This window comes from Tamandua tetradactyla, chromosome 19, assembly GCF_023851605.1.
Source record: "Tamandua tetradactyla isolate mTamTet1 chromosome 19, mTamTet1.pri, whole genome shotgun sequence".
Lineage (NCBI taxonomy): Eukaryota > Metazoa > Chordata > Mammalia > Pilosa > Myrmecophagidae > Tamandua > Tamandua tetradactyla.
The window spans coordinates 56,943,618-56,970,224 of NC_135345.1; the positions used below are offsets into that span (position 1 = coordinate 56,943,618).

General features: G+C 37.4%; 2 protein-coding genes and 1 pseudogene across 9 annotated transcripts in view; 2 read left to right on the forward strand and 1 right to left on the reverse strand.

Annotated features, from left to right (window-relative positions):
- PPAT (phosphoribosyl pyrophosphate amidotransferase) overlaps window positions 1-1,393 on the reverse strand; it is a 42,410-nt gene extending 41,017 nt beyond the window's left edge. The window contains exon 1 of one of the 2 annotated variants that reach the window (XM_077136961.1): window positions 788-1,393. In XM_077136961.1, coding sequence (XP_076993076.1) covers window positions 788-883 — 96 coding nt within the window. In that variant the 5' untranslated portion in view covers window positions 884-1,393. The remainder of the gene's footprint in view (window positions 1-787) is intronic. The other variant, XM_077136962.1, reaches the window with a different exon arrangement.
- The window catches only part of PAICS (phosphoribosylaminoimidazole carboxylase and phosphoribosylaminoimidazolesuccinocarboxamide synthase), a 77,216-nt gene that overhangs the window by 46,738 nt on the left and 3,871 nt on the right, over window positions 1-26,607 (forward strand). For 5 of the 7 annotated variants that reach the window (XM_077136955.1, XM_077136954.1, XM_077136956.1 and 2 more), the window contains 8 exons: window positions 1,732-1,798; window positions 11,109-11,306; window positions 19,441-19,619; window positions 20,700-20,879; window positions 20,980-21,093; window positions 23,519-23,602; window positions 24,638-24,818; window positions 25,441-25,599. In XM_077136955.1, the coding sequence (XP_076993070.1) occupies window positions 1,732-1,798; window positions 11,109-11,306; window positions 19,441-19,619; window positions 20,700-20,879; window positions 20,980-21,093; window positions 23,519-23,602; window positions 24,638-24,818; window positions 25,441-25,599 (1,162 nt within the window). Of the gene's footprint in view, window positions 1-1,153; window positions 1,351-1,479; window positions 1,618-1,731; window positions 1,799-11,108; window positions 11,307-19,440; window positions 19,620-20,699; window positions 20,880-20,979; window positions 21,094-23,518; window positions 23,603-24,637; window positions 24,819-25,440; window positions 25,600-26,607 lie in introns of those variants that run through there. The other 2 variants (XM_077136957.1, XM_077136959.1) reach the window with 2 other exon arrangements.
- LOC143663276 (mitochondrial nicotinamide adenine dinucleotide transporter SLC25A51-like) lies at window positions 1,822-5,941 on the forward strand (annotated as a pseudogene).

Here is a 26,607-nt window from a genome sequence, read left to right on the forward strand (position 1 = left end):
AAACAGCAACAAGACTACTTTTAAGTTTGGTAAGGGAAAGCTAATCATTTGTAATGCTGATAAGTATTTTCAGTTCTTCAACGTTCTAGAAGTTGCTACTGTATTGTCTTAGAGAAACTTTTTAATACTTTTATGTCAAACCTAGGGCTATATTTTTCACTGCAATAATTAATCGGAATTGTTTATATCAACTTCCAGTTAGGTCAGGTAATAAGAAATGGAAAGATAATGGGAAGCAAAATTATTTTTTTGAACACAAAGGGGTCGCCTGATTTTTCAAAGTCAACATACAAAAGGACTCCTCCCCCCCTTTTTATAGACGGGAGCTAATTTTTAGGCATCTTCTAACTACTAACTTTTTCACTATCTAAAAAGTGTTGTAGAATCTGCATCTGCCATCACTCCATACAAGCCTAAGGCAGAAGTAGCTCCAGACGCTGGGAGATAAGAACCCGCAAATTGCTGGGAAGTACATGGTCCCTGCTAGCCCAAGCAGACAGAAGCATTACAAACTGAGAGGTGCACAAAAGGAGGGCGGGGAGGCCCGAACCCCTAAATAGCATTAGAGGTGGGGAGCAGGGCAAGCTGCCAGGGTGGCAACGTAGCCTTCGAGAGCTCCTGGTAACTCAGAGGATGCTAAAGGCATGTACCAGTCTCCCCACCCCGAGGCGCGTGCGAGGTCGCCAAGTCAGGCCGCGGGAAGAGGCTTGAGTAGATGTAGAAAGCACACATGCCGCCATCCCCACTCCGCATCCGTTCAGCCTCCATCTCCCACGCTGTTGCTTACCTGTGCTGCAGACCCACAAGTCCCAAGACAATCACATGCGGCACATCTAGCTGCGAGGGCCACTCTCCTGAGGCGATGCAGCCAAATACGCCACATTCCTCTCGAATCCCCAACTCCTCCAGCTCCATGTCGCCGCGAAAAGCACGTGGAAGGACCTGCCGTCCAGGCCCAGGTTCAAGCGCCAACCAGCAGTCCCCTCGGCCGGTGCGTACCAAACGATCACGACAGCGGCTTCCTTCCCAGAGACTAGACCCTAGCTACTGCGGCGAAGACTAGCGCGTCCTCCCGCCTCCCCCGTCCCGCCCCTCCAGGTCGACCAATGAGCGGAGGCGCAGGGGGAGGCTCCCGGGCCCAGAGGTGGAGTCATAGATTCTGTGGGGTGGAGTCAGTCCTCCGCAGGAGATGTTAAAGAAGATACATTTTCTGCATGTGAAAATCTTTGTTATTTTCCATGATCCATAATATGGCTGATGAGGACAGCGGAGATTTCGTAATTTCTCTACCAGAAGATGTAAACCTTGTATATCCTTTTTCAGATGCTTTTCCCTAGCCGTTACCACTTGGTATGCTCCAACCTATGATCCTTTCTGGTACACCAAGAAGGGGTCCCAGTGAGCGAGCTTTGTGGGGTGGGGCGGGGCTGCAAGCGCGCGCCACTTTATCTGTTTCCTGGAACAGCACGCGCGCTGCGCCGGGGGCAGTCTGGAGGCGGAGTCGCGTCCCTGCGCCTGCGCTGCGGGTAGCCTCCTGGGTAGCGGTTTCTCCCGAAGTTGAACTGCACCTCCGTCTACGGATACCCTCTGGGTTTGACTGCCGCTCCTGTGTTCTAAGTGAGCACTTGTGGGCGCGCCTTGATACGTGGCGGGGAAACACGCGTGGGGGCTGCGCCTCCTTTCCCTTACCCTTGCTGATCTCTCCTTTTTTTTTTTTTTTTTTTAAATCAGGTTCCTGGCTCTGTTTCTAGTGCAGTTGCTCCCCGCAGCCCACTCAGAATAATGGCGACAGCTGACGGTAAGCAACAGGCGTTGAGGTCCAGCGGGGACTGCTAGGTCCCGCCACCCCCTCCCTGCCCCCAGCGCTTTCCCGGATGCCAGCTTTCAATTCTCCGGCTCTGTGCAGATGTGCGTGGGCCCCGCGGGCCCCACAGCAGCCATCCGGGACCAGGGTCCGGCATCTTGGTGGGTGCGCGGGGCGGGAGGACACGTGGCTCATGCACGGTGGAGACGGCGCCACTCAGCACTGCCTTCGGTATAGGGGAAAAGTAGCAGAATAGAGAAGGGGTAATTAGCACGAGAGGTGGCCAGGCGTTGGAGAAGAACGGGGAAATCACATTTGTAAGTAATAATTAAAAACTATTTTGCAAAATGATCTTATGAAAAGTTAGTGTGACCCTTGAAACCAAGTCTTACTTCTCTTTTGTTACTAGTTGAACCTTCTTTCCGAATCTTTCTGTCTGGATTGTGGCTTTTTTTTTCCTTTTTTGAAATAGATTTTGATGCTGTGATGGCTTTGCCCCAAACTCCTAGGCCAAAAAAAATTCTTGTTGCACTTTAAGTTTATTATATTTACTTGTCGCTAGTCATTTTGTCCCTGAGTGGTCAGACCCTAAGGAAAGGTAGTTCTTGCCATTTATGATGAGACAACGTTGGTTTTCCCACACATCTTTTTCCAAATAGAAAACTTCAATTTAGATCAAAAGGACCCAACGGGGTCCTGTGCTGGCAGCTACCGGGCATGGGTCAGGATGTGTGCAACTATGGGAAGTTCAGTTACCACAATTGTCTACAGACGAGAGAACCTAAAGGACATTAACAATGGATGGAATTGGGAGAGTTATCAAAAAGATACCATCACGCCTGATGGTGTAACAGATTTTAAAAAAATCTTTCTTTAAGAAGAAAGTTCTTAAGCAACATGATGGATTCAGAAGCCCATGAAAAGAGGCCACCAATCATAGTATCTTCAAGATATATCACCTCATAGTACAAATGTTTGTGAAATGAATCATTACTTATGTGGGTGCTATGCAGCTTTCAACACTTTTCCTATTCAAAAGGTCCACTTTCAGCAACGACTATATGGAATCAAAACCCAGAATGCAATACTTCAGTTGAGGAGGGATGGATTCCAAAACTTGCATTATGGAATCCTTCCCCCACTAATGCAGAAGACAACTGCACTGGCCTATGTGTTTGGTCTGTATGAGGATATTACTTTTTTTCTCTGTAAATATGTTAGTACCCCATGACTCCAAAGTTTGTAACTCAGAGCATAGCATGGCAGCCGTACTTGCAGGGACAACAGAAGCAATTTTCACTCCATTTGAAAGAGTTCAAACATTGCTTCAAGACTACAAGCATCATGACAAACTTATAAACATGTATTAAACTTTCAGGTCACAGAAATCCCATGAAATTGGAGAGTATTATCAAATTTGGGTGCCCAATCTTTTCTGTAATGGATTCAGCATAGTCATTTTTTTGGCCTTCAAGGTCTTATTAAGGACTATTTACCTACTGCAACTACTCATAGTGCTCATTTGGTCAATGATTTTATCTGTGAAAGGCTATTGGGTGCTATGTTGGGATTCTTGTTTTTTCCACTTAACGTTGTAAAGACTCACATGCAGTCACTGATTGGTGGGGAATGTCAGTCTTTCCCTAAGATTTTCCGAAAAATCAGGCTAGGCAACTGACAAACTTTTTCAGAGGTGCCCATCTGAATTACCATCTGTCCTTTGTGTTTTGAGGCATAATCATTGTGACTTATGAGTTCATGTTAAAGGTTATATAAAAGAATCATTGGTTAAGTGTTGTTTATCAACCAAATAAACTTAAGAAGAATGCAGTTCGGCCTGATTACTGATTGGCCACATACCAGTTGGTATCTTAAGTTCAGGGTACAGTGAACTGTGGGCAGAACTGTTTGAGTACTACCACAACAAAATAAGTTTCCAATAGGAAAATTAAAGTTTTGGGTTTTTTTCATCTTTACCAAGAGCTTTAAGCTAATGGTCTGATTAACAGTTGTGTGTCTGATGGCGTTTGACAAGAAGCCCCTAGTCAAGATGATTCTATTTTGCCTGCGATGCCAGAGGACTCGGGTTCGATTCCGGTGCCTGCCCATTTAAAAAAAAAAAAAAGATGATTCTTTTTCCCAAAACACTCTGTCCTTCTGTAATGAATTGTAAGTGGCTAGTGAGAAGCCAGAGAAAAGGCTTTCAACGCTCCATGACTTCTTAGGCTTCTGTAACCCATTTTTTGCTTCTGTGTTCTTCAGAGATGTTGCAAAGGATAGGGATAGTCTTCACATATACAGTGCAACATAAGAAAACAACTTATTAGGTATAGACTTTTCATGGTAAGTCGCTTATATTAGTTCTGAAAATAAGCAACTATTGAAATATCTTGACTGCTTTTATTTAGACATGATAGAATAAAGTAGCTGATGAAAGATACTATTTTGCTTTCTGAGTTAGAAAGGTTTCCGTTTCATTCAGAATATGACCTTAAACCCTTCTAAAATGCCCTTATATTGATTTCATTTATTTTATTGCCCAAAAGGTGGGGGCTTAAATTTTGTTATAGGCATTTGATCCTGTTAAGTTTCATATTAATTGCATATAGATCAAACTCTGGTTAGCTATGCCAAGAGGCTTTGATTGGTATTTTTTTTCCTTGAAAAGTAGTTTGTCATATTTAAGTAGTATCCAATGAAAACACATCCATAAATTTTTTATTGTAGAAGTCTGTTATTAATAAACAGCCCAGTTTTTTATTTGTTTTTCTACTTTCTAAATGTTATGGGGGAAAAAAGCACAAAATAGCTTCCACCTCACAGAATTAGCTATCTTTTTATGTTATTCTTGGAATAGATGATTTTAGGATTTCTTGATATTTTGGGAATCCAAGTTTACAATTCTGTTATTAAAATAATCAGAGTCTGAAAGCATCAAATTTACTGGAAGAGTTCTTTTCAATATTGGGAGTTGGTAATAGCCAGGTGGCACACATACTCCATAACGGATAAAAATGTATTTGTCAGAATTTTTAGAGTATTTTTCAAGATGAAAAGGCAAAATGACTCATACAATTATTAGATAAATAATAAAATGTGTGAAATATCCTGGAGAAAAGAGTTATCACTTCTTAAAAAAATCCACCTCTATAAATGTTGTATAGTTAGGAGTATTTTCTGGCATCTGACATGGCATAGAGAACTTAGACTTCTTATGAGTTTTTCAACATTCTAGATAACTGCATATAAATGTGTAAATATACCCACCCAAATAAAATCAGGGCCTCAATAGCTTACTCACATTATCAGCATATAGTCCAAAAAAAGCTGTTTACCCCTAAATGCAGTATTTTCCAACTACAAAGGATTAAGAAACAGTATCAAGCATTTGTCTGGCTGTAAAGAAGCTAAATGGCTTTACAACAGCTCTGTTTAAATAAAAGTGTCATGCTAAAAACGGCAGTTTATTTTTGAAACCAAGATGCGGATTTAGAGATTTCTGAAAACAAAAGTTTGTTACCAAATAAATCTGAATAGCATCCTTTGCCCTATTAGAATGAGGATTTGAAAGGAGTTGAGTTTAAGAAATAAATGAGGAAGGCACTGTGGTTCCCAACTCCCTTCTTCATACCTGTGTGTCAGATCATGTGCAGGCATTTCTGGGTGGCCCAGTACATGCAGTGAATTAGCTGGAGGTGATGCCTGACCTTGGGAATGAACTCCACTGGGCCTTGGTTCTGTGGGCTTCCTTTATTTCTTTTTTTGTTGGCCATCATCTTTTTAGAAAACTTTCATTATAGGGATGTATAAAACACAAAATTTCTGATTTTAGCCTTTTTTTATGTGTATACTTCAGGTATTATATTCACAACGCTGTGTTGCGATCACCACCATCCATTACCAAAACTTCATCACTCTGCAGTACTTCCTTTTTTCTTTAAAGTCCCCAGATTATAGAAATCTAAATTTTAAAGTACTTTCAAGAAATACAAGAGAATTCTAAAGAGAATGCTTTGATTTCTACTGTCTAAAATATATTGCATTTTGGGCAGGCCATCGTGGCTGAATGGCAGAGTTCTCGGCTGCCATGCTGGAGACCTGGGTTTGACTCCCAGTGCCTGCCCATGTTAAAAAATAATAATAGGGCGGGCCGCGGTGGCTCAGCGGGCAAAGTGCTTGCCTGCTATGCCGGAGGACCTCGGTTCGATTCCCGGCCCCAGCCCATGTAACAAAAAACGGAAAAACAAAATACAATAAAACAAGAAAATGTTTAAAAATGTTTCCCTTTCTTCCTTCCTTCCTTCCTTCTATCCTTCCTTCCTTCTCTCTGTCTTTCCTTTAAAAAAAAAAAAAAAAAAAAAATAATAATAATAATAATAATTAAAATATATGGCATTAAAAAAGATTAGCGTTTAATTTTTTTTTAACTCCTATAGTATTTTTCTATTTCCTTGTCACTTTTTACTTCTTTGAAGATCTCACTGCAAATAATTACCAGGAATGGTTTTGTGTATCTTGTAGACTCCTTAAATTTAACAAAAGACTGAACAGAAGTTATAGTGGCCAAATGCTTTGTCTGAACTTTAAAATACATTGTTATGTGTTAAAAGTAAGAGATTCTAGCAATTGCTTTTACCTTTAATATGAACTAGTATAATAATTTTGAAAGGGCAAACTTGATTGAATAACATCATCTGAAACTGGCCTTTCTGCTACATATGTGGCACAGATGGTACAGGACACTTTGGGTTTTGCTTCCTATGCTTCATATCTAATGCTAACAGAAATATATATGGGTTCTGTATTTAACACAGAGGTGATATGAGCCCTCAGGACTGCACTAAACACAACGTTTATATGGTGACGAATTTGTATGTCTTATTTGTCTCATTTATGGGTGGGACAAAGTTGGTGTTTTTGTCTAAGTATTCAATATTCATCTTATGGCTTGTTAGTAATGTATTGCATGTTATAAGCCATGCAATAAAACAGGTGTGTGTGGGTGTGTATAGACTTAACAGAGATCCAGATAATATTAACAACTGCACAACTAAAGCATTGGACCAGAATTTTTCCTGCGATAAGGATAACTATATCTATAAACTAGCAAAATCTCTAAGATCTTTACTTTTCTGCTTCTTTCCATCTTACATACCCTTGGTAGGTTAGTATTTCTAAAATAGTTTCAAAAAAGGCACTTTCTCCTTTAAAAATGTTTAGTTGCATCCTAAGAACTGTTAAAAGCCAGTCTGAAGACCCTTTCATTCAAATCCTAAATACTGGTATCCTTCCCACAAGTTATTCTCTATTTTTTATTTATACTGTCTCTCCTGGAATAGTGCTGAAGAAATAGAATGCTATAACTGAGAAATTCAGAAATGGTTATGATTACTGAATCATTGGATAGATTTTTTTTTTTACTTTCTAGTATATTGTAGACTAGCCCAAAGTTAATACCTAAATTACTGAAATTCCCTAACTAGTCACAGTCCTTGTTTATACTTGCTGTTGTGATGGTTATTCTTGCCTAGTCTCAGCCCTTGTTTTATTTACTAGAATTATGATTATTCTGCCTAGTCCCAGTATCAACTCTCCTGCCTATCTCTTGCCATCTTATTTTTTGTAGCTCCAGGCTTTTCTACTCCTTAAATGCTGTTACCCTCCCCTTGCCCAACAGCAAAGCACATACCAAAGCACTCTTCAACAAGTCATTACAGGACAAATCCCCAGAGTTCATCATGGACTGCCATGTGATCCTCTCAGATTTTTCCTTCAAGCTGCTACAGAATATAGGAGCTAGAAGGAATAAAGATTTTTTTAATCATCACAATGGACTTGTTTTGTAGAAAATAACATGTATACAAAAAAGTAATAAATTTCAAAGCACAGCACCACAATTACTAGTAGAACATATTTCAGAATTTGGTATGGGTTACAATTCCACAATTTTAGGTTTTTACTTCTAGCTTGTTCTAGTTTGCTAGCTGCCAGAATGCAATATACCAGAAACAGAATGTCTAAATCACATCATCCAGGGAGATGATCTGATTACAGTTTCAAACATACAGTATTGAATAGGGATTATTCTACCTTTATGAAATGGGATTTTTATTAAAACATGGCTTTTCTAGGGGGCATACATCCTTTTAAACCAGCATATCGCTGCTCTAAGATACTGTAAGAAATATTGGTTTAATGATTGAGCAAACATATTCATTTCTTAAACCCTACCTTCTCTGAATAACTTTATCATCACCTTTGATCTTTCTAACCCACTCTTTAGGGGTATTTGGGTTATGGCCATTCTAACTTTTTCATGTTGGAAGGGGCTGTCGATAATATGGGATGGGGGGATGGAATTAGCTGATGTCCTGGAGAGGTCCTCAAGGTTTCAGAACTTATCTGGTCCTGGGACTCATCTGGAGGTTACAGGTTTCTGGAAAGTTATCCTAGTGCATGGAAACTTTGTTGAATCTTATATATTGTCCTAGGTTTTCTTTAGAATTGACTGGAATGGTTTTGGTTGTGGGTTCAGCAAGTTATGACAGGTAGCAATGTCTAACTGAAGCTTGTGTAAGAGTGACCTCCAGAGTAGCCTCTTGACTCTATGTTAACTTTCTCTGCCCCTGATACTTTATTAGTTACACTTCTTTTCCCCCTTTTGGTCAGGATGGCATTGTATATCCCACAGTGCCAGTGTTGGACTCATCCCTGGGAGTCATCTCTCACACCGCCAGGGAGACTTTCACTCCTGGACATTGTGTCCCACATAGGGGAAAGGCTGTGATTTCACTTGCAGAGTCTGGCTTAGAGAGAGTGAGGCTACATCTGAGCAACAAATGAGGTCCTCCAGAAGTAACTCTTAGGCATAACTATAGGTTAACTAAGCTTCTCTGCTACCTACATAAGCTTCACAATAGTAAGCCTCAAGACCAAGGACTTGCAAGAGGTTATCCTGGAGGTTATTCTTACACATTATATAGATATCACGTTTTTAGTTAAGGTATATTGGAGAGGCTGGAGGGAAGTGCTTGAAAATACAGAGCTGTGTTCCAGTAGCCATGTTTCTTGGAGATGATTGTATAATGATATAGCTTTCGCAATGTGACTGTGTGATTGTGAACATCTTGTGTCTGATGCTCCTTTTATCTGCGGTATGGACAGATGAGTAAAACGTATGGTTTAAAAATCAATAAATAAAGGGGGGAACAAATGTTAAATTCAGTAGATTGAATTGCTAGTGATCAATGAAAGGGAGTGGTAAGGGGTATAGAAAAAAATAGGGGAAACAAAGGCTAAAATATATTGGGTAGATGGAAATATTAGCAGTCAGTGAGAAGGAGGGGTAAGGGGTATGGTATGTATGAGTTTTTTCCTTTTTATGAATTGATGTAAATGTTCTAAGAAATGATCATGGTGATCATATTTTGAGTTTTTTATTGTATGCCTAGAATAGAATGATCATATGGTAAGAATGTTCATGTTTGTATGTTGTTATGTTTTAAAAAAAATAAAATAAAATGAAAGGATCAAGGACTTGGCCTGTTGATTTGGGTGTCCTTAATGTTTGACACAGTATCAGGGTTTCCCCAGTGGTAAAGTTTAATCGTTCCATATTTTCTCTCCCATTCCTCAAAGGACTTTGCTAATACTTTTTGATTGTCTGCTTACTATATTTTATAATGTATCTAGGCATTACATTAAGCTATACAGGATTGAAGGCCCTCATTCTTATTCTCATCACTGTTCAAATGAGCCATCCAGACCGGTTGAGTTAGATTATGTGCTTCAGAAAATTTAGGTTGCAGACAAAATAAAACTTTCTTTCTTTGGTCTCAAAGAGTAGGTGCAGTTCTAAAATATAGACAATGTCTTTCTTAGACCTGTGTTCTGAATTACCTTAATCCTGACCTGGTCAGCTTCACTCTTATCTCTAAATACCAGGTTATGCATATAAAAAACAGCCTCTCAAAATCAGAAATAATAATTACCACTCTGGACTAAATGTATCTGCTATAAGAGCTTAAAATCTAGGCCCCTGTTTTCTTATAAAACATTTTCTAAGGGAGACCATGCAATATTTGTTCTTTCGTTTCTGGCTTATTTTGCCTCCCCAAATGTCCCACAGGTTCGTTCACATCGTTGCATGCCTCATGGCTTTGTTCCTTTTTTAGCAGCACAATATTTGATCATATGTATATACCATCATTCACCAGTCTGCTTCTCAGTCAGTGCATCTGTCAGCCACCTGTAATCATTAAGCATCATGTATAATGTCCGGCCAACTTTTGATCATTCTTTGAATATCAGCCTAATCATAACTTCTTCCTTCTCTGATATCTAGATTAGATTACCCTACTATGGTCATGTTATCCTATAGTTTGTATATTTATCTTATTATAATTAGGATTATGTCTTGTTTTAATAAATCAACTTCCCTCAGAATCATTCCCTAAGATCTAAACCTCTCACCGGCACATACCCAGTACTTTGTGCAATCAAAAAACGCTGATACCAAGATTGTATTCATGTTATAGGACATGAGAAGTGATTTCTCTCTTTAGAAATTTAAGTACTTAAACTTCTCTTTTTATCTTCATCTAATTCATTTTTTTAATGAACCAGGATCTACTTTTCCTTAGGTCTTGGGCCTTACATCAAAATTGGATTCCCTTTCCATCTTGTGCCTTACATCAAAAAACTGGATTCCCTCCTCGCAATTCCTAAAACTATCATCACAGGATGGAAGTGCCTCCTCTTACACCTTGACTTGAAGTTAACCAATTCATCTAGCTGAATATTCCCTGTTTGCCTGCTGCAGAGAGCAAAATTCAGAAAAAAATGCAGTGTTTTTTCCTAAAGCTGATTTACATATGTATTGTGAATGTGTTTATGAAATACTGTATTAGTTACATTTTAATTCTAATTCTTTTACAGTTATGCCATGAACAAGGCAGATAGATAGTAGAAAGAAACACAGAATTTGATATCAGGAAACTTAGGATTTTGTCTGGCTTTGCCATTTTCTAACTTCATAAAGTCAACTTTCTGATACTTAGTTTTCTAATCTGTATAATTATTACATAATTGTATTTCTTCACAGAATGATTACCTGCATCGAAGGTGATAATGATGTGAAAATACTTAGTAGATGATTATAAGTTTCTAAGCAAATCAATTTCTATTAAAATTATAACTTTAGTCACTCTCAATATTCAGTAACTAATTCTTCTAGATGATTTAGTCTTTAACATTCAAGAACTTTCTTCTTGAAATCTGATATATTTTCATTTTATTTTCACAGTACTGAACGTTGGTAAAAAGCTCTATGAGGGTAAAACAAAAGAAGTCTATGAATTATTGGATAGTCCAGGAAAAGTCCTCCTGCAGTCTAAGGACCAGATTACGGCAGGAAATGCAGCTAGAAAGAATCACTTGGAAGGAAAAGCTGCAATCTCAAATAAAATTACTAGTTGTATTTTTCAGCTGTTACAGGAAGCAGGTAAGTATCTACATACCCTCTTGTCTCCACTTCCTTTGTACACCCTGTCCATTTTCACACACACTCACACATTTGTCTCTTTTCTGGGGATATGGCTTTATTTTTATTAACAACATGTTATTTGGGGATGTCACACAAGCTGGGCTTATTTAAACCAAATCGAGACCTCTTAAACTTTATAGCACTTTATTTGGTTTGGAATTAGTAGAATCGCTTATTTAAAAGGAATCTTAAACAATTTACTGCCATCTTTATCTGGTGCATATATCCCCTCTGTACCTTCTCTCTCCTGGTACATCTTTAGTCTTAAGGAATTTACCATTGAGGGAAGCCTATTCTAGTTTTAGGCATTCTAATGGATGAATTGAATTTTATTGTCATTTCTGTGTATTCATTGTTCTTTGTTCTTCCCCTTGGAGATAGCACAGAATTTGAAATCCCTCTTTCACTCGACAGTCCTGAAAATATTTGAAGATAAGCAACCACACATTCTCTCCTGCCATTCCCCAAGTGACTTTTAGGTTCTCTTCCTACTCTAAAACTGATTAAAGTCATTTTTTTCCAATAGAGTCCTTTAAGAGATCAAAATAGCATCAGAACATTGTTAGAGGACATTTGGAAAGAAGGATGGAAAGGAGAATTAGGATAATGAGTTTTTCTGTAGAAATTCAGTCAGCTGCTGATTGGTCTTCATGGTATAAAATCAGAGCTAAAATGAATACCTTTAGTGGGAGGTAGGCTGCAGAAATGAACCTTGATCTTCATGGATTTGAGCTCTTCCCCTACAGTTTAAGAAACTTTAGCTTGGGTCACTCAACCTTTGATGCCTACGGCTCTTTATTTGTAAAATAAACACACTGTTGTTCATCATCTTTTGAGTTCTAATTTTATAATTTGATAACTTTCCATACTTTTACTTCCATTAGTGCCACTTGTCTTTCATTTCTTGGAGCTTCCAGTAAGCACTAATCTTTCTTAAATCAAAATGAGGATGATTACTTTTTTTTCCAGTTAAGGTAGATTTATTTAACTGACTTCCACAAAATAGCATGGTAGTACACGTTAAATCCATTCTGTCAGTACATTTCTTGAGTAGTCTTGCTCCTTCCAAAATACTTTGATTAATGTTTTTAAGTTAGTGTGGGAAAAAAATGTTTAATTGCAAACCTGATTTGTCATCTGCATCATGAATCCCTCTTTACATTGAAAGTTTATATTGCCATAGAATTAAAGAATAAAAACTTAAAAATCACAGGATTTTTATTTCAAGGATCCTTGGTTAGTGGCTTTCTAGTGATTGAGTAGATTTTTAGAGAGAGCATCAAACAAATTTTAGGTTCATTTTGAAATGCAAATCAAGTGTCTGACTCTTTTTTTTTTTTTTAACCACTTCAGTTTTTGTGTATTCACCTGAGTAGTCAGGGAACTTTCACCTATTTTATTTAGATTTTTATTTTTTCAAATTCCAGTGAGAAGCTAAATACAATTGGAAACTAGCAAGCGCTAGTTTTACTCCAAAGGAATGGAATCATTCAGATTTATTCCAATAAAAGTATGTAACCCTTACCTTAAGCAAAGCTTTGTTTAAAAGGAAAAAAAAACAACTGTCCATTGCACAGAGTAAGTTCTGCTATTAAAACTTTGCCACTCAACAGTTTAAGATCCCAGCTTTTATAAACTTTTTTCAATTCCAAAAACCCTCGTAAGTTTTTCTTTAGGATGGTGTAGAAACTAGTATTTCTACACAATTACTGGAATTTTTTCTTTGTAATTAAAATCTCTTCTCTTTAGAACCAAAAACAAAACCAAAAACCAAAGGGAAATCCTCTGCCTATCATGATTTCTGCAGTTATGATTGTAATTTCTCAGTTTTATAGCTGCTTTAACTACTTCAGACTCCATATCTGCTTTAAGTGTGTATAACTATATCCACATTTAGCAGGATACTCCTTTATAAACAGCAACTTGGAAAAAGAGATCTGGGGGAAAAAAAACATGTATTTATGGTGTCAGATTCATTTCTCCAGCTTATCTCCCTCTCCCCATCCAAGATGTTCTTAAGATGCTTGTATTAGTTTGTTAAGCTGCCAGAATGCAATATGCCAGAAAAAGAATGGTTTTTTAAAAGGGAATTTAATAAGTTGCAGGTTAAATTCTATGGCTGTGAAAATGTCCAAATTCAGGCACCAACAAGAGGTTACCTTCACTCAAGAAAGGCTGATGCCATCCGGAACACCTCTATCAGCTGGGAAGGCACATGGTTGGCATTTGCTGATTGTTGTTCCCAGTTCTATTACTTCCAGCTTCTGATGCCAGTGGTTTCCTCTCTAAGTGTCTGTAGGCCTTCATTTAGTTCCTCCAGGACACAACTCTGGGTTCTGGCTTGCTTAGCATCTTATGGGAAGACACATGGCAATGTCTGCTGAGCTTTTTGCGCTTGTCTAGTGGTCAGCTCTTTCAGGTATCTCCAAACATCCATGTCTCTGTCAGCTCTGAAGCAACTGTTCTCCAGCCATCAGCAGCTGAGTTTTCTTCAAAATGTTTTAAAGGACTCCAGTAAACTAATCAAGACACATCTTGAATGGGTGGGGTCACATCTCCATATAACCAAGAGGCCACACCCATAGCTGGAAGCACTATATCTCTGTGGTGATAATTTAATCAAAAGGGTTTCCACCCTATAATATTGAATCATGATTAAAAAACATTTTCTGGGCTACATAACACATTCATGCTGGCGCAGTGCTTAATCCTTTAAAATACTACAAAAAATACTGTGTACTCTTAGTGGTTGTACATAGCCATAGGATTATATGTATTATTAAGTAATGGACAGTAAATACAAGTCCAAGTTTTTATTTGCTTATTCATAAGGCATCTCTCTGTACTTGCAGGGATTGAGGGAAAGTGAGTTAGGGTGACCCAAAACGTCCTGTTTGTCCATGATTGCCCCAGTTTGAACTCTGAAAATCCTGCTCCCCAGGGAACTTGGGGCAGTTGGTTACCCTAAGTAGACTACACAAACAATTACCTTTAAACTCTTATCATATTTGACACACTAAACTAAAATTTAGGTTCACAGGCAATGTTTGAAAAGTGGTCTCTAGGTTTTATACAGAACATTCTGAAATTAAGGAAAACCTAAATTTTTAAACATTTTAAGATTAGTTTTATGGTATAAATCAGTAATCCCATTAAGCCTTATATGATCTTTACTTGTTACTAATTAAATAAGTGCTGTATCTAGATGACCATCAATCATCTATTTAAAACTGTTTTCTTTATAACTAAGGTCATATTCCAATTAAGGTGTTTCTCGGAATTAGAATGGGAAGAAAACTGGAACAAGAATCAGAAAATCAGGATTCTGGTTGTCTCGTTGTCAGTCATGAGCAACCTGTAAAATAGTAGGTAATAACTGTTTTTCCATGGAGATAGTATTATACATGCTGAACCTGAGTTATAAAATTTGTGGATGTGGGCTCAATGTTTAAAATTCAAAATCTAGCCTTTCTAGTGGTGATTAAGTCCCAACTTCTTAGTGGAAGTTTTGAGTTTTTCAGACAATGGAGAAAAATGTTGGGAGTTATTTTTCTTACCAAATGCAATCATGGAATCACTTTAATGATTTGCATATGTGTTAAAAACAATCATTATATCCTTCAAGCTGAGTCCTTGCTTTTAGAAGCAATTTTTGTGTGTGTGTACAGAGATCATTACCATAAGTTGATTCTGTTTTTTTTCCCCCCTTGCTGTGTGGGAGGGCTCTCTAAATGAAAGTAACTGTTTCAGTTTGCAAAAGCTAATGAAATGCAGTATACCAGAAATGAATTGGCTTTTATCATGGGGAGTTATTAACTTAACAATTTACAGTTCTTAGACCTTGAAAATGTCCCATTTAAAGAATCAGCAGGATGATACCTGGACTCCGAAAATAGGCTGCTGGCCTCTGGGACACCTCTGTCACAGGGGAAGGCCCATGGCTGGTGTCTGTTGGTCCTTCTCTCTGGTTTCATTGATTTCAGCTTCTGGTTCCAGTGGCTTCTTCTGTGGGTCCTCTCTCACCTTCTCTGGGGCTTTTCTTTCTAAGCTTCCTCAGCTTTTTCTGTCCTTTATCCTCTCAAAGGACTCTGGTAAAAGGATTAGGATCCACCTTGACTGGGTCACATCTCATTTGAACTAAGCCAGAACTTCCCACCCTCAATAGGTCTGCACCCACAGGAATGGATTAAAAGAACATGGTCTTTTCTGCTTCAGATAGGTACACTCCACCCTCTGGACCCCAAAAAGACCTGTTCTTTCCATATGCGAAGTACATTCATTCCATTACAATATCACAAAAGCCTTAAATCATTTCAGTAACAATTATTAAGTATAAAATCTCATCAAAATCAGTTACAGGCATGGTCTGTCCTAAGGCAAAAATCTCTGTGAACCTGTGAAACTTAAAACAAGTTATCTGTTTCCAGTATACAAAGAATAGATAGTCTATACAAAGAATAGAAGAGGATTAACGTTCCCATTTCAATAGGGAGAAATTGGAAGGGAAATGGGTCACAGGACCCAAACAGTTCCGAAAACATACTTCATTAGGTTTCCAGGTCTGAAAGTCATCTATAGAATTGATGTTTTATCTTCAGGGCTTGAGAAAGCAGTATTCCCACCCTTTCCAAGGGCTTTTATAGCCACCCTATTCTCTCCAAACACTGAACAAGGGCTCGAACATCTCGGCTCCACCCTCAGGAATCTTGGTGGCAGCCAGACTCTGCTGTCTCCAGGGCACAGGCTCCATCCCCTTAAACAATGGTGTGGCAACCATACTCTTCCATAATCCGTGGGAAATGTACTGCACCCTTTCTGAAACCTTGGGCAGCAGTATGCTTCCTAAACAGCCACTGCAGACTCCTCTTGGTTTTCCAAGCATCTGCAAAAGCTCACCCTTTCCACATGCTTGGGAGGATCCACTCTCCTAGCCTGAAATTTCTTGGCTCTAGACCTTAGCTTCCATGGTTCTGCCTTTGAAGTCATTTTTCCTTCAATCTCCCTTTTCATCCAGGCTGGCAGTGGTTCTGTTCATACCGATCTTGCAAAAAACTCATCAGTTTTGCATGAAGCACACAGGGGTCTTAACCCATTAGACAATATGACTTTCCTCAAATCCTTCCTAATAGCTGCATTTCCATTCCCAACTTGCATTGAAACAACTGACTGGTTCCTGGTTTGGTTAAATCCTCATATGGGGCATTATTCTCTGGGGACTTGTTTTCTGAAAGCTCACAATTTTCCAAACTATCAGTTTTTGGTCTCTTTATACCCAAGAATTCAGTTCTCATCTTATTCTTTTCCACTTGTATTTTACTATAAGCTGCAAGGAGAAGCCAGACCCTACTGTTTACATTTAATTTGGAAATCTCTTTAGCTAAGTACTTAGCTAAGTATTCAAGCTCATTGCTTTCAGATATTGCCTTCTGTCAGGACTCAATTTTGCCAAATTTTCTGCCATTTTAAAATAAGCATTGCTTTTCTCCCAGTTGGCAATGACACATTCATCATTTCTGTCTTAAGGCCTCATTGGAAATGGCTTGAATGTTCATATTTCTATCAACAGTCTCTTCAAAGCAATCTAGGCATTTCCTATCACGCACTTCACATTTCTTCAAGAATCTTACCTATATGCATTTATAAAGATGTTCCAGCAGTTTTGGTACTTGCATATCATAGCAGTACTCCACTGCTGTCAGGTACCTGGTTTGCTAAAGCTGTTGGAATGCAGTATAGCAGCTTCTGTGGGGCTTTTCTCCAAACTTCTTTGGGTGTTTCTCTGTCCTTTATCCTCTTATAAAGGACTCCAGTAAAATGATTAAGAGCCACCTTGAATGTGTTGGGTCACATCTCAGTTGAAATAACTTAACCAGAAGGTCCCACCCGCCGCAGGTCTTTACTCACAGGAGTGGATTAAAAGAACATAGACTTTTCTGGGGTACATAACAGCTGCAAACCAGCATTCTATTGTTTATATTAAAACAATAGAATTACTCATCAGTCAAGCTTGGTAGACATAGAAGCAAATGTCTAATTACCAGACCTAAGAAAGAAGGGCTCTCGAAGGCAGGTATCTAGTTACCATGCTTAGTTAAGGATTGATTACCTCCCTGCCCAGAAGATCATTCATTAAAGTTTGTTAAGAATGACCATTTTTACTTCTACCCTTCCCATTCCCTCCCAGGGTTCTTTATACAACATGCTATAGTTAATTTTTTCCCTGTTTAAATCCAGTCTTACTAGTCAAACCCAAAGGAAATGTAGAGAAAACAGTGAAGGTTTTGGAATTTGACAGTGCATTTCAAGCTCAGGTACCATTACTGATTGAAAGTATGACCTAATTTTGTTAAATTACTTCTTTGAGCTTTTGCTTTTTCCACTGTTAAATGTAAATAGTACCTAGATCAAGAATTTTGTGTGAGATTAAATAGGTACCATGTAAAATAGGTTTTTCCCTTTAGGTATAGATACACAGGTTAGAGCAAAGATCCCCGTTCCTTTTCTAATAAAAAGAGAATTTCGCCTTAAACTGGGATTGGAGGGATTAACATTGCAAGCCAAAGATGAGCATTAATATGTGAAGCCCGCTAGGATCTTGGGAGATATTTTAATTCACATGAATGCTATAGCGTTACTTTGTACTGTAGTGTGATGGACACTTCCAGGAGAGCCAGTATAGCACAGTGGTTAAGCGGCTAACTCTTGGAATTCACAGTGTGTGTTAAAAATCTGCTTTACTCACACTGTCTCAGTATCCTTGTCTGTTGTGTTGAATGACCATAATCATATCTACATTATGTGGTGTTGTGAGGATTTAAAAAAATGTGTTTATGGTGCTTATTACAATACCTAACATAAAGTAGCATTTTGGTACATTAACTATCATTAGAGAGGTTTTTTACAAAGGCCATTGTTCTAGTTTGCTAGCTGCCATAATGCAACACACCAGAGACAGATTGGCTTTTAATAAAATGGGATTTATTTCGTTCTTCAGAGGAAACGAAACTTCAGCTAATTGTCAACTGAGGTTCTTTCTTACGCTGGAAGGCACAGGGTAATCTCTGTTGGCCTTCTCTCCAGGCCCCTGGATACCAACAACTTTCCCCGGGGTGATTTCTTTCTGCATCTCCAAAGGCCTAGGCTGAGTTGCGAGTCCTGAGATGAGGTATGCTGAGCTGCTTGGGCTGTGCTACCTTGAGCTTTCACATTTAAGCACCAGTCAGTTAAATCAAACATCATTCATTGCAGCAGGCACGCCTCCTAGCCAACTGCAGATGTAATGAGCAACAGATGAGGTTCACGTACCATTGGCTCATGTCCACAGCAACAGAACTAGGATCCTTCACCTGGCCAAGTTGACACATGACTCTAACTACCACAGCCATCAATAAAATAGCTTCTATCCCAAACATCATGATAACAGTCTAAGAGAGCAGGGAGATGGAAAACAAATATTTTCTGTGCTCTTGGACACAATGGCCACTATGTGCCTGCTATGGCCCGTTGGATCCTTTTTTTTTTATCAGGAATTGTTGATTTTAAACATTAAGAGAAACAGACTCTTGAGAAGTTAGGGCTGTATCTGATTGAGTTATATAGCACTAAGTAGATTGATATTATTAATGGCTCATAGAATCTGAGAATCCTGGAATCAAATTGAGTTTAGAGATAATTTAATGGCACTTAGATAAGTTATGTACCTTGTGCAAAGTTAAATACTCGGTGGCAGAGGAGGTGCTCAGTAAGTGTTTATTGAATGAATGAATGGTAAAGTCACTGGATCATATATATGTATTTTGCTATGCAGTACTAAAAGTGAATATTTAATATCTTGGTAAGCAGTAGAAAACCATTTTAATTTTCTTTTCCCTCTCAACTTCTTAAGAAAATGGATTTATTATTTTTTCTCTTTGTTTTTTATTTTAGATTTAGTTTTGATAGTGCTATTTAGGGGTATTTTATTATTTGCTGGATAGAGGTTTTGTGACTTTTTTTGGTAGAGGATAAGAGTTTTCTTATACTTCATATTTACCTCTTCAATTAAATTTTAATCTTTTTTTTTTTTTTTTTACTTTGTACCATCAAAATGTAGGTATCAAAACTGCTTTCACTAGAAAATTTGGGGAGACAGCTTTCATAGCACCCCAATGTGAAATGATTCCAATTGAATGGGTTTGTAGAAGAATAGCAACTGGTTCTTTTCTCAAAAGAAACCCTGGTGTTAAAGAAGGGTATAAGTTTTACCCACCGAAAGTGGAGATGTTTTTCAAGGTAATTATTTTATGTTTCTGTGTTGTACTATGGTAACATCACAGCAGATTTATAATTACAAAGTGGAATATTTAAACTTCTTAAAAGATTTGGGTATTACACATATTCCAGATATTTATGTCAATTATGTACACTTCCATTGGCAAAGATAAATGAATTTTTTAAAACAAAACATCTGTGAAGAGCCACTTATCTTAAGTGGATTAAGATGGTTAACAAAATGAACAAATTTAAATGAGCAGATATTAGAAAGAAGAAAAAGCATTTAATTCAGAATTTTAGAAAACTTACTGTTGCTGAGTTTAAAGTAAAAGCTAGTCTGAGGGATCTTACTATATTCCAATGTAGGAAAACTATATTATTAATGTCTCTATAAAGAGAAATACATACAATAAAGAATGTTATCATAGAAATCACTGGGTCTGAATGTTTATTGGTTTTTCTGTATTGAAACTGCTTTTTTCTTCTTGTTTATGCTATTAAACGTAGTTCTTCTATTTGGGAACCACTGCCTGTAGGTTGCATTTTTAAATCATAATTATACAATTCAAGAATCCGTAAAAGAAAGATTTCATGTGAAATTGGGACACTACCTAGAATAAATGAAGTATGTTGTATTTTTCACTGTTTACTTTTTATGTCATCTCTAGTCTTTTGTAAGTTTTTAACAAAGATGAGGTTTGGAAGTTATGAAAATGTGCATTTTAGAAAGATTTGATTAGCTAAAATGTGTTTTGGCTTTCTTAACCATCTCTTTTTTACTCTTATGAAGGAAAAACAAAAATCACAAACTTAATTTACTTTATGTTTATATTGGCTTATAGTGAGAGGGCAAATTTTTTCAAATACTTCATGACCTAAAATAAGTCACTTTCTAAATCTTTTGAATTTTAAAGTAGCTATACAGTAATCTAACTTAAAACACTTTGAATTACATGGTATTTTGAACAAAAATCAGATCTTTACATAAGATGAATATTTCTTAGGAATTAAGGTTTGAGGAGAAAAGAACTTAAATTTTCCTGAAAAGTTAAAAAGTTTTAGACTTAAATTAATTGTACTTCTATACTTTATTCTCAGGATGATGCCAATAATGATCCACAGTGGTCTGAGGAACAGTTAATTGCTGCAAAATTTTGCTTTGCTGGACTTGTTATAGGCCAAACTGAAGTCGATATCATGAGTCATGCTACACAGACAATTTTTGAAATATTGGAAAAATCCTGGATGCCTCAGAACTGTACACTGGTTGATATGAAGGTATAAATAACACAAGATTTGAAAGTAAAGATTATAACTAAGAAATCCCTTTAGTACTATAGTTTTTAAAAAATTTTATTTAGTGATGTGTTATTCCTAGATTGAATTTGGTGTTGATATAACCACCAAAGAAATTGTACTTGCTGATGTTATTGATAATGATTCCTGGAGACTCTGGCCATCAGGAGATCGAAGCCAACAGAAAGACAAACAGGTGATATTTCAAGTTTTTTATCTTTTGTAATATAGTGCTGGGATAGAGAAAAGGGAGATGGGAGGAAAATAAAAGACAGTTATTATTTCCTATGATATGAACCTGATTATTGATTGCTATTTATATTTAAAGATAAATATCTGCTATATCCTAAGAAAGAAGATAGGAACAGTACTTTACATTTACATTACAGATTTCTCAGCTTTCTTAATAGACTTTCGTAATAATGGAAACATTATTCTTGTCTAGCTGATTGAAATTGAAGACTGTGAGAGGATATCTTTTTACAATTACAAGAGAAAATGGCATATCTGTGACTTTACCCCACACCTTCTGGCTTTTATTCCATTACTGCGCATTCATTTGAAAAACAAAACTAGGGCAAGTCCCTCCGTAAACTTAATAGATAAGTAATTCTGAGGGCAGTGAATTGCAGTTGCTAGGAAAGTTAAAACACTGACTCTTTTTTTTTTTTTTTAACTTGTTTTATTATGTAACATATATACAAAGCAAAAAAAGAAAAAAGCATTAGTTTTCAAAGCACTCTTCAACAAATAGTTACGGGACAGATCCCTGAGTTTGTTGTGGGCCACCATATCATCATCTCAGATTTTTCCTTCTAGCTGTTCCAGAAGTTAGAACATTTAGAAGGACTAAATATTTTTTATCATTACAATCAACTTTTTTTTGTGTGTGAAAAATAACCCGTACAAAAAAAGCAATAAATTTCAAAGCATAGCACCACAATTAGTTGTACAACAGATTTCAGAGTTTGCTATGTGTTACAATTCTACAATTTTAGGTTTTTACTTCTAGCTGCTATAAGATACTGGAGACTAAAAGAAATACAATTCAGTGATTCAGCAGTCATATTCGTTTGTTAAACCCTGCCTTCTCTGTATAACTCAATCATCACCTTTGATCTTTCTATCCCACTTTTTAGGGATACTTGGGCTATGCCCATTTTCATGTTGCAAAGGGCTGTCAATAATATGAGGTAGGGAGATGGAACTAGCTGATATTCTGGAGAGGCTGGACTCTCTAAGTTTCAGAACTAATCTTGTCCAGGGACCCATCTGGAGGTTATAGGTTTCTGGAAAGTTACCTCAGTGCATGGAACCTATGTAGAGTCTTATATATTGCCCTAGATATTCTTTAGAATTGGCTAGAATGGTATTGGTTGGGGGTTGGCAAGTTATGATAGGTTGCTAGCAATGTCCTACTGAAGCTTGCATAAGAGTGACCTCCAGAGTAGCCTCTCTACTTTATGTTAACTCTCTGCCACTGAAACTTTATTAGTTACACTTCTTTTTCCCCGTTTGGTCAGGTTGGCATTGTTGATCACACAGTGCGAGGGCCAGACTCATCCCTGGAGTCATCTCCTATGCCGCCAGGGAGGCTTTCACCCCTGGATGTCATGCCCCACATAGAGGGGAGGGCAAGGATATCACTTACAGAGTTGGGCTTAGAGAGAGTGAGGCCACATCTGAGCAACAGAGCAACAAAAGAGGTCCTCCAGAAGTAACTTTCGGGCATACCCATAGGTGGGCTAAGCTTCTCTGCTACCAACATAAGCTTCACAGGAGTAAGTCTCAAGATCAAGGACTTGGTATATTGATTTGGGTGTCCCTAATATTTGACACTGTATCAGAGGATTCCCTTGATTGTGAAGTTCAATAGTTCCATATTTTTTCTCCCATCTCTCAAGGGACTTTGCAAATACCTTTCGATGATCTGTTTACTGTATTCTAGGATGTATTCAGGCATTACATTGAACTATGCAGGATTAAAGGCCCTCATTCTTATGCTGGGGTCCCTGTATTTCAATTGTTTAAATGAGCTATCCAGACTGGTTGAGTTAGATTATGTTCTACCAAAAATTTAGGTTCCAGATGGGTTCCAGACAAAATAAAACTTTCTTCCTTTGGTCTCAAAGAGTAGGTGCAGTTCTAAAATACAGACAATGTCTTCCTTACCCCTGTGTTCTGAATTACCTTAATCCCAACCTGATTGGCTTCGTTCTTATCTCTAAATACCAGGTTATACATATATAAAACAGCCTCTCAAAATCTAGAAATAAGAATTACCACTCCAGACTAAATGTGCCTACCATAAGAGCTTATTAGCTAGGGCCCTGTTTTCTTATAGGTGTTTTCTAAAGGACACCACACAATAATTGTTCTTTGATTTCTGGCTTATTTTGTCTCACTAAATGTCCCACTAAAACACTAACTCTTAAAATACAATATCACTATTTGAACATTCCTCTAGTCTAATTCAGGATATGAATTTGTAGATTTGGATACCTTTTCCAATATATCCTTGTTATCCTAGTCCTTGATAAAATCTACCCAGAACTCAGAAACCAAATAGTTTCAGATAGCAAGAGATAATTACATTCTAAACTCTTAATCTTGTTTTCTAGTCATATCGTGACCTCAAAGAAGTAACTCCTGAAGGACTCCAGATGGTAAAGAAAAATTTTGAGTGGGTTGCAGAGAGAGTAGAGGTAAACCTTCTGTAGTAAACATACTATGGGTTTTTCTTCTAAGAAAATCTTCTGCTTCAAAAACAAACCAAAAACAAAAAGCAGTGTGGAGGGGTGTAGTACTTATTTTCCGGGAACTGGAAAGGGGACCTTTAAGACATGTACCACAACTATGTGATGATATCGTGAGTTATTGTTTATATACCAAGAATGGAATGGTCATATGGTTAAGAATGTTTGTGTTTGCATGTTGTTATATTTTTTTTAAAAATTAAAAAAAAAAGACATGTACCAGCTGGACTGTTCTCACTGGTACACTAGCAGTCCTTGCAGTTAAACTGGCTAAAGTGTATCTTCCCAGATCCTGGTGGGGAAACCTGGAATCCTTGTCTCCTTACTGCCCCTGCTTACATTTCCTACCCGACTCTCCACTACTACTCAGAGTTCCACTGGGATGGGATAGATTTCCTTATATTCAGAATCAGAATTCTAAGTGATTTTAAAATGTCACTTAAGTTTTATGGATTGTTATTACTATAATTCCATGAAAGTTAATGGGAGTTTGTGGTTATCCAAGAATTGTAACTACCTTTTAGAACATTATTTCTCCGGGCACATGCACTTTGAGTTCCAAGCAACTAACTTAACAAAAATTTATAACATGACTTCTATAATTCAGCCGATTTTGCCTTAAAACCCTCATTAAGAAAAATTTCTAAAATTCTTAAGATGGACTATTTTATTTTCCAGTCCTAAATATTAGAAAGCACAAGTTTCTATCTTGCTTTTTGTCATGTCAATAAACATAATTTATCTGATAAAAATTGTATTAACTATGAAGATCACTTACCTTCTAGAGAGAGGTTACCTTTTAAAATCATTTATTTTTTTCCTGCTTGTCTCCATCTTAAATTTGGTCTGTAAGAAAAATACTCTATCCTGATGTAATTTACTATGAACTTCATTTAGCTCGATAAACTGTCTATTCTTACGATACTCGTGTTTGTTCATTTTTGTCTTTATCCTTTTTTTATTATTCTGTATTTTCTTTCCCAGTTGCTTCTGAAATCAGAAAGTCAGTGCAGGGTTGTGGTATTGATGGGCTCAACTTCTGATCTTGGTCACTGTGAAAAAATCAAGAAGGCATGTGGGAATTTCGGCATTCCATGTGAGCTTCGGGTAACCTCTGCCCATAAAGGACCAGATGAAACTCTGAGGATTAAAGCTCAGTATGAAGGTAAACCTCAAATCACGAGAGCGTTTCAGGAGGTTCTCTTGATTTTGCCAAAAAGTTTTACATTTTAGTCTAGTATTGCTGAAAGACAGCTTTGCCACATTTCCAAGGGAAAAAATATCATGTAATAGAGCAGAGTTTGAGATACTTAACAGGAGCTTAGAAAAGAAAGGAACAGGGAGACAACGGAAAATGTGACAATAGAAGGAAAATAAAGACTAGAAGTATGAGGACTGCTGACATCTTTATTTGCTAAGCCCCTCGAGCATTGTTTCGTACATGCTTCAACAGAAAATAGGTCCCTCATAAATTATGGGAGGTGTGAGGTTGAAATAGCAGATCCTCTCAAGTATCGTTAATGGCCAGCTTCTCCTGGGAGGCAGTCAAGCCTGAAATAAGGAAACGTTTCAGAATATATTGCTTAAAAGAAATACCTTGATGGGATATCAATTGATTTAAAATAATGGAGACTGGAGACACAACCAGATGTTCATGTGTTTCTCTCAACTAAAAAAATTGAGTATTCCCTCCAAAGTAAGTGCTACAGGAGCATAGTTAATTTGGGGAGCTATCTTGAACTGTTTTTTGAATGTTAAGAATAATTTTTAACTTGTAATTCCCACAGGGGATGGTATTCCTACTGTATTTGTTGCAGTAGCAGGCAGAAGCAATGGTTTAGGACCAGTGATGTCTGGTAACACTGCATATCCAGTTATCAGCTGTCCTCCCCTTACACCAGACTGGGGGGCTCAGGATGTGTGGTCTTCTCTTCGACTACCCAGTGGTAAGATGCGTTGAGTTATTTAAAACATGTACAACAAACAGTATTACAGAGAGAATAGTGTAATGAAATATACCCATTATTCAATTTTAGCAGTTAACAAGTGACCAGTCTTTTTGCATCTATTGCACTCTGTAGTCCTGCAGGATTATTTTTAAACATATCCTAGATATTATGTCATTTCATCCTTAACTATTTAAGTATGTATCTCTCCTACGTGGTAAAGGTTCCAGTTTTTGTATCATAATTATACCAGTTACACAACTAAGAAAAACTGATTGTAATTTCTTAAAATCATCTAATGTACAGTTATTGTTTAAGTTTTCCTAGTTGTCTCATCTCTTGACAGTTGGTGTTTTTTTGAATCAGGATCCAGCATAGCCCTTATTGCATTTAGTTGATATCTCTTTAAGTTTTTCATTTTTTTTACTTTTATGGTAAAATATACATAACACAATCATCTTTGACAGTAAGTATATTGACAGTAGTCTAACTCTCATCTTTAAGTCTCTGTTAATCTGCAAAAACTTTCTTATATTTGTACAATTAGCCACCATCATCATCCACTCTCGGTTTTGCTATGTGTTCAGTTCTGAGGAAGTCCCATTTGTCTATTTTTTTTCTTTCACTGCTTGTGCTTACAAGCACAAGGACACTAGTCCCTATCACTGGGGACACTAATGATCTAGGGATCTAGACACTAGGGATCTAGGACACTAGGGATCTAGGACACTAGTCCCTATCACTAGATCCTGAAGACATTTCCCTACATTTTCTTGAGGAGTTTTATGGTATTGCCTCTCTTAATTAGGTCTTTGATCCATTTTGAGTTAGTTTTTACATAAGGAGTTTTAGTTAGCAAGCTACCAGAATGTAAATATACTGGAAATGGAATGGATTTTAAAGAGGGAGTATATTAAGTTGCAAGTTTACAGTTCTAAGGCTATGAAAATGTCCACATTAAGGCATCCAAAGAAAGATATCTTAATGTTCATTTCTTCAGCTAAAAGG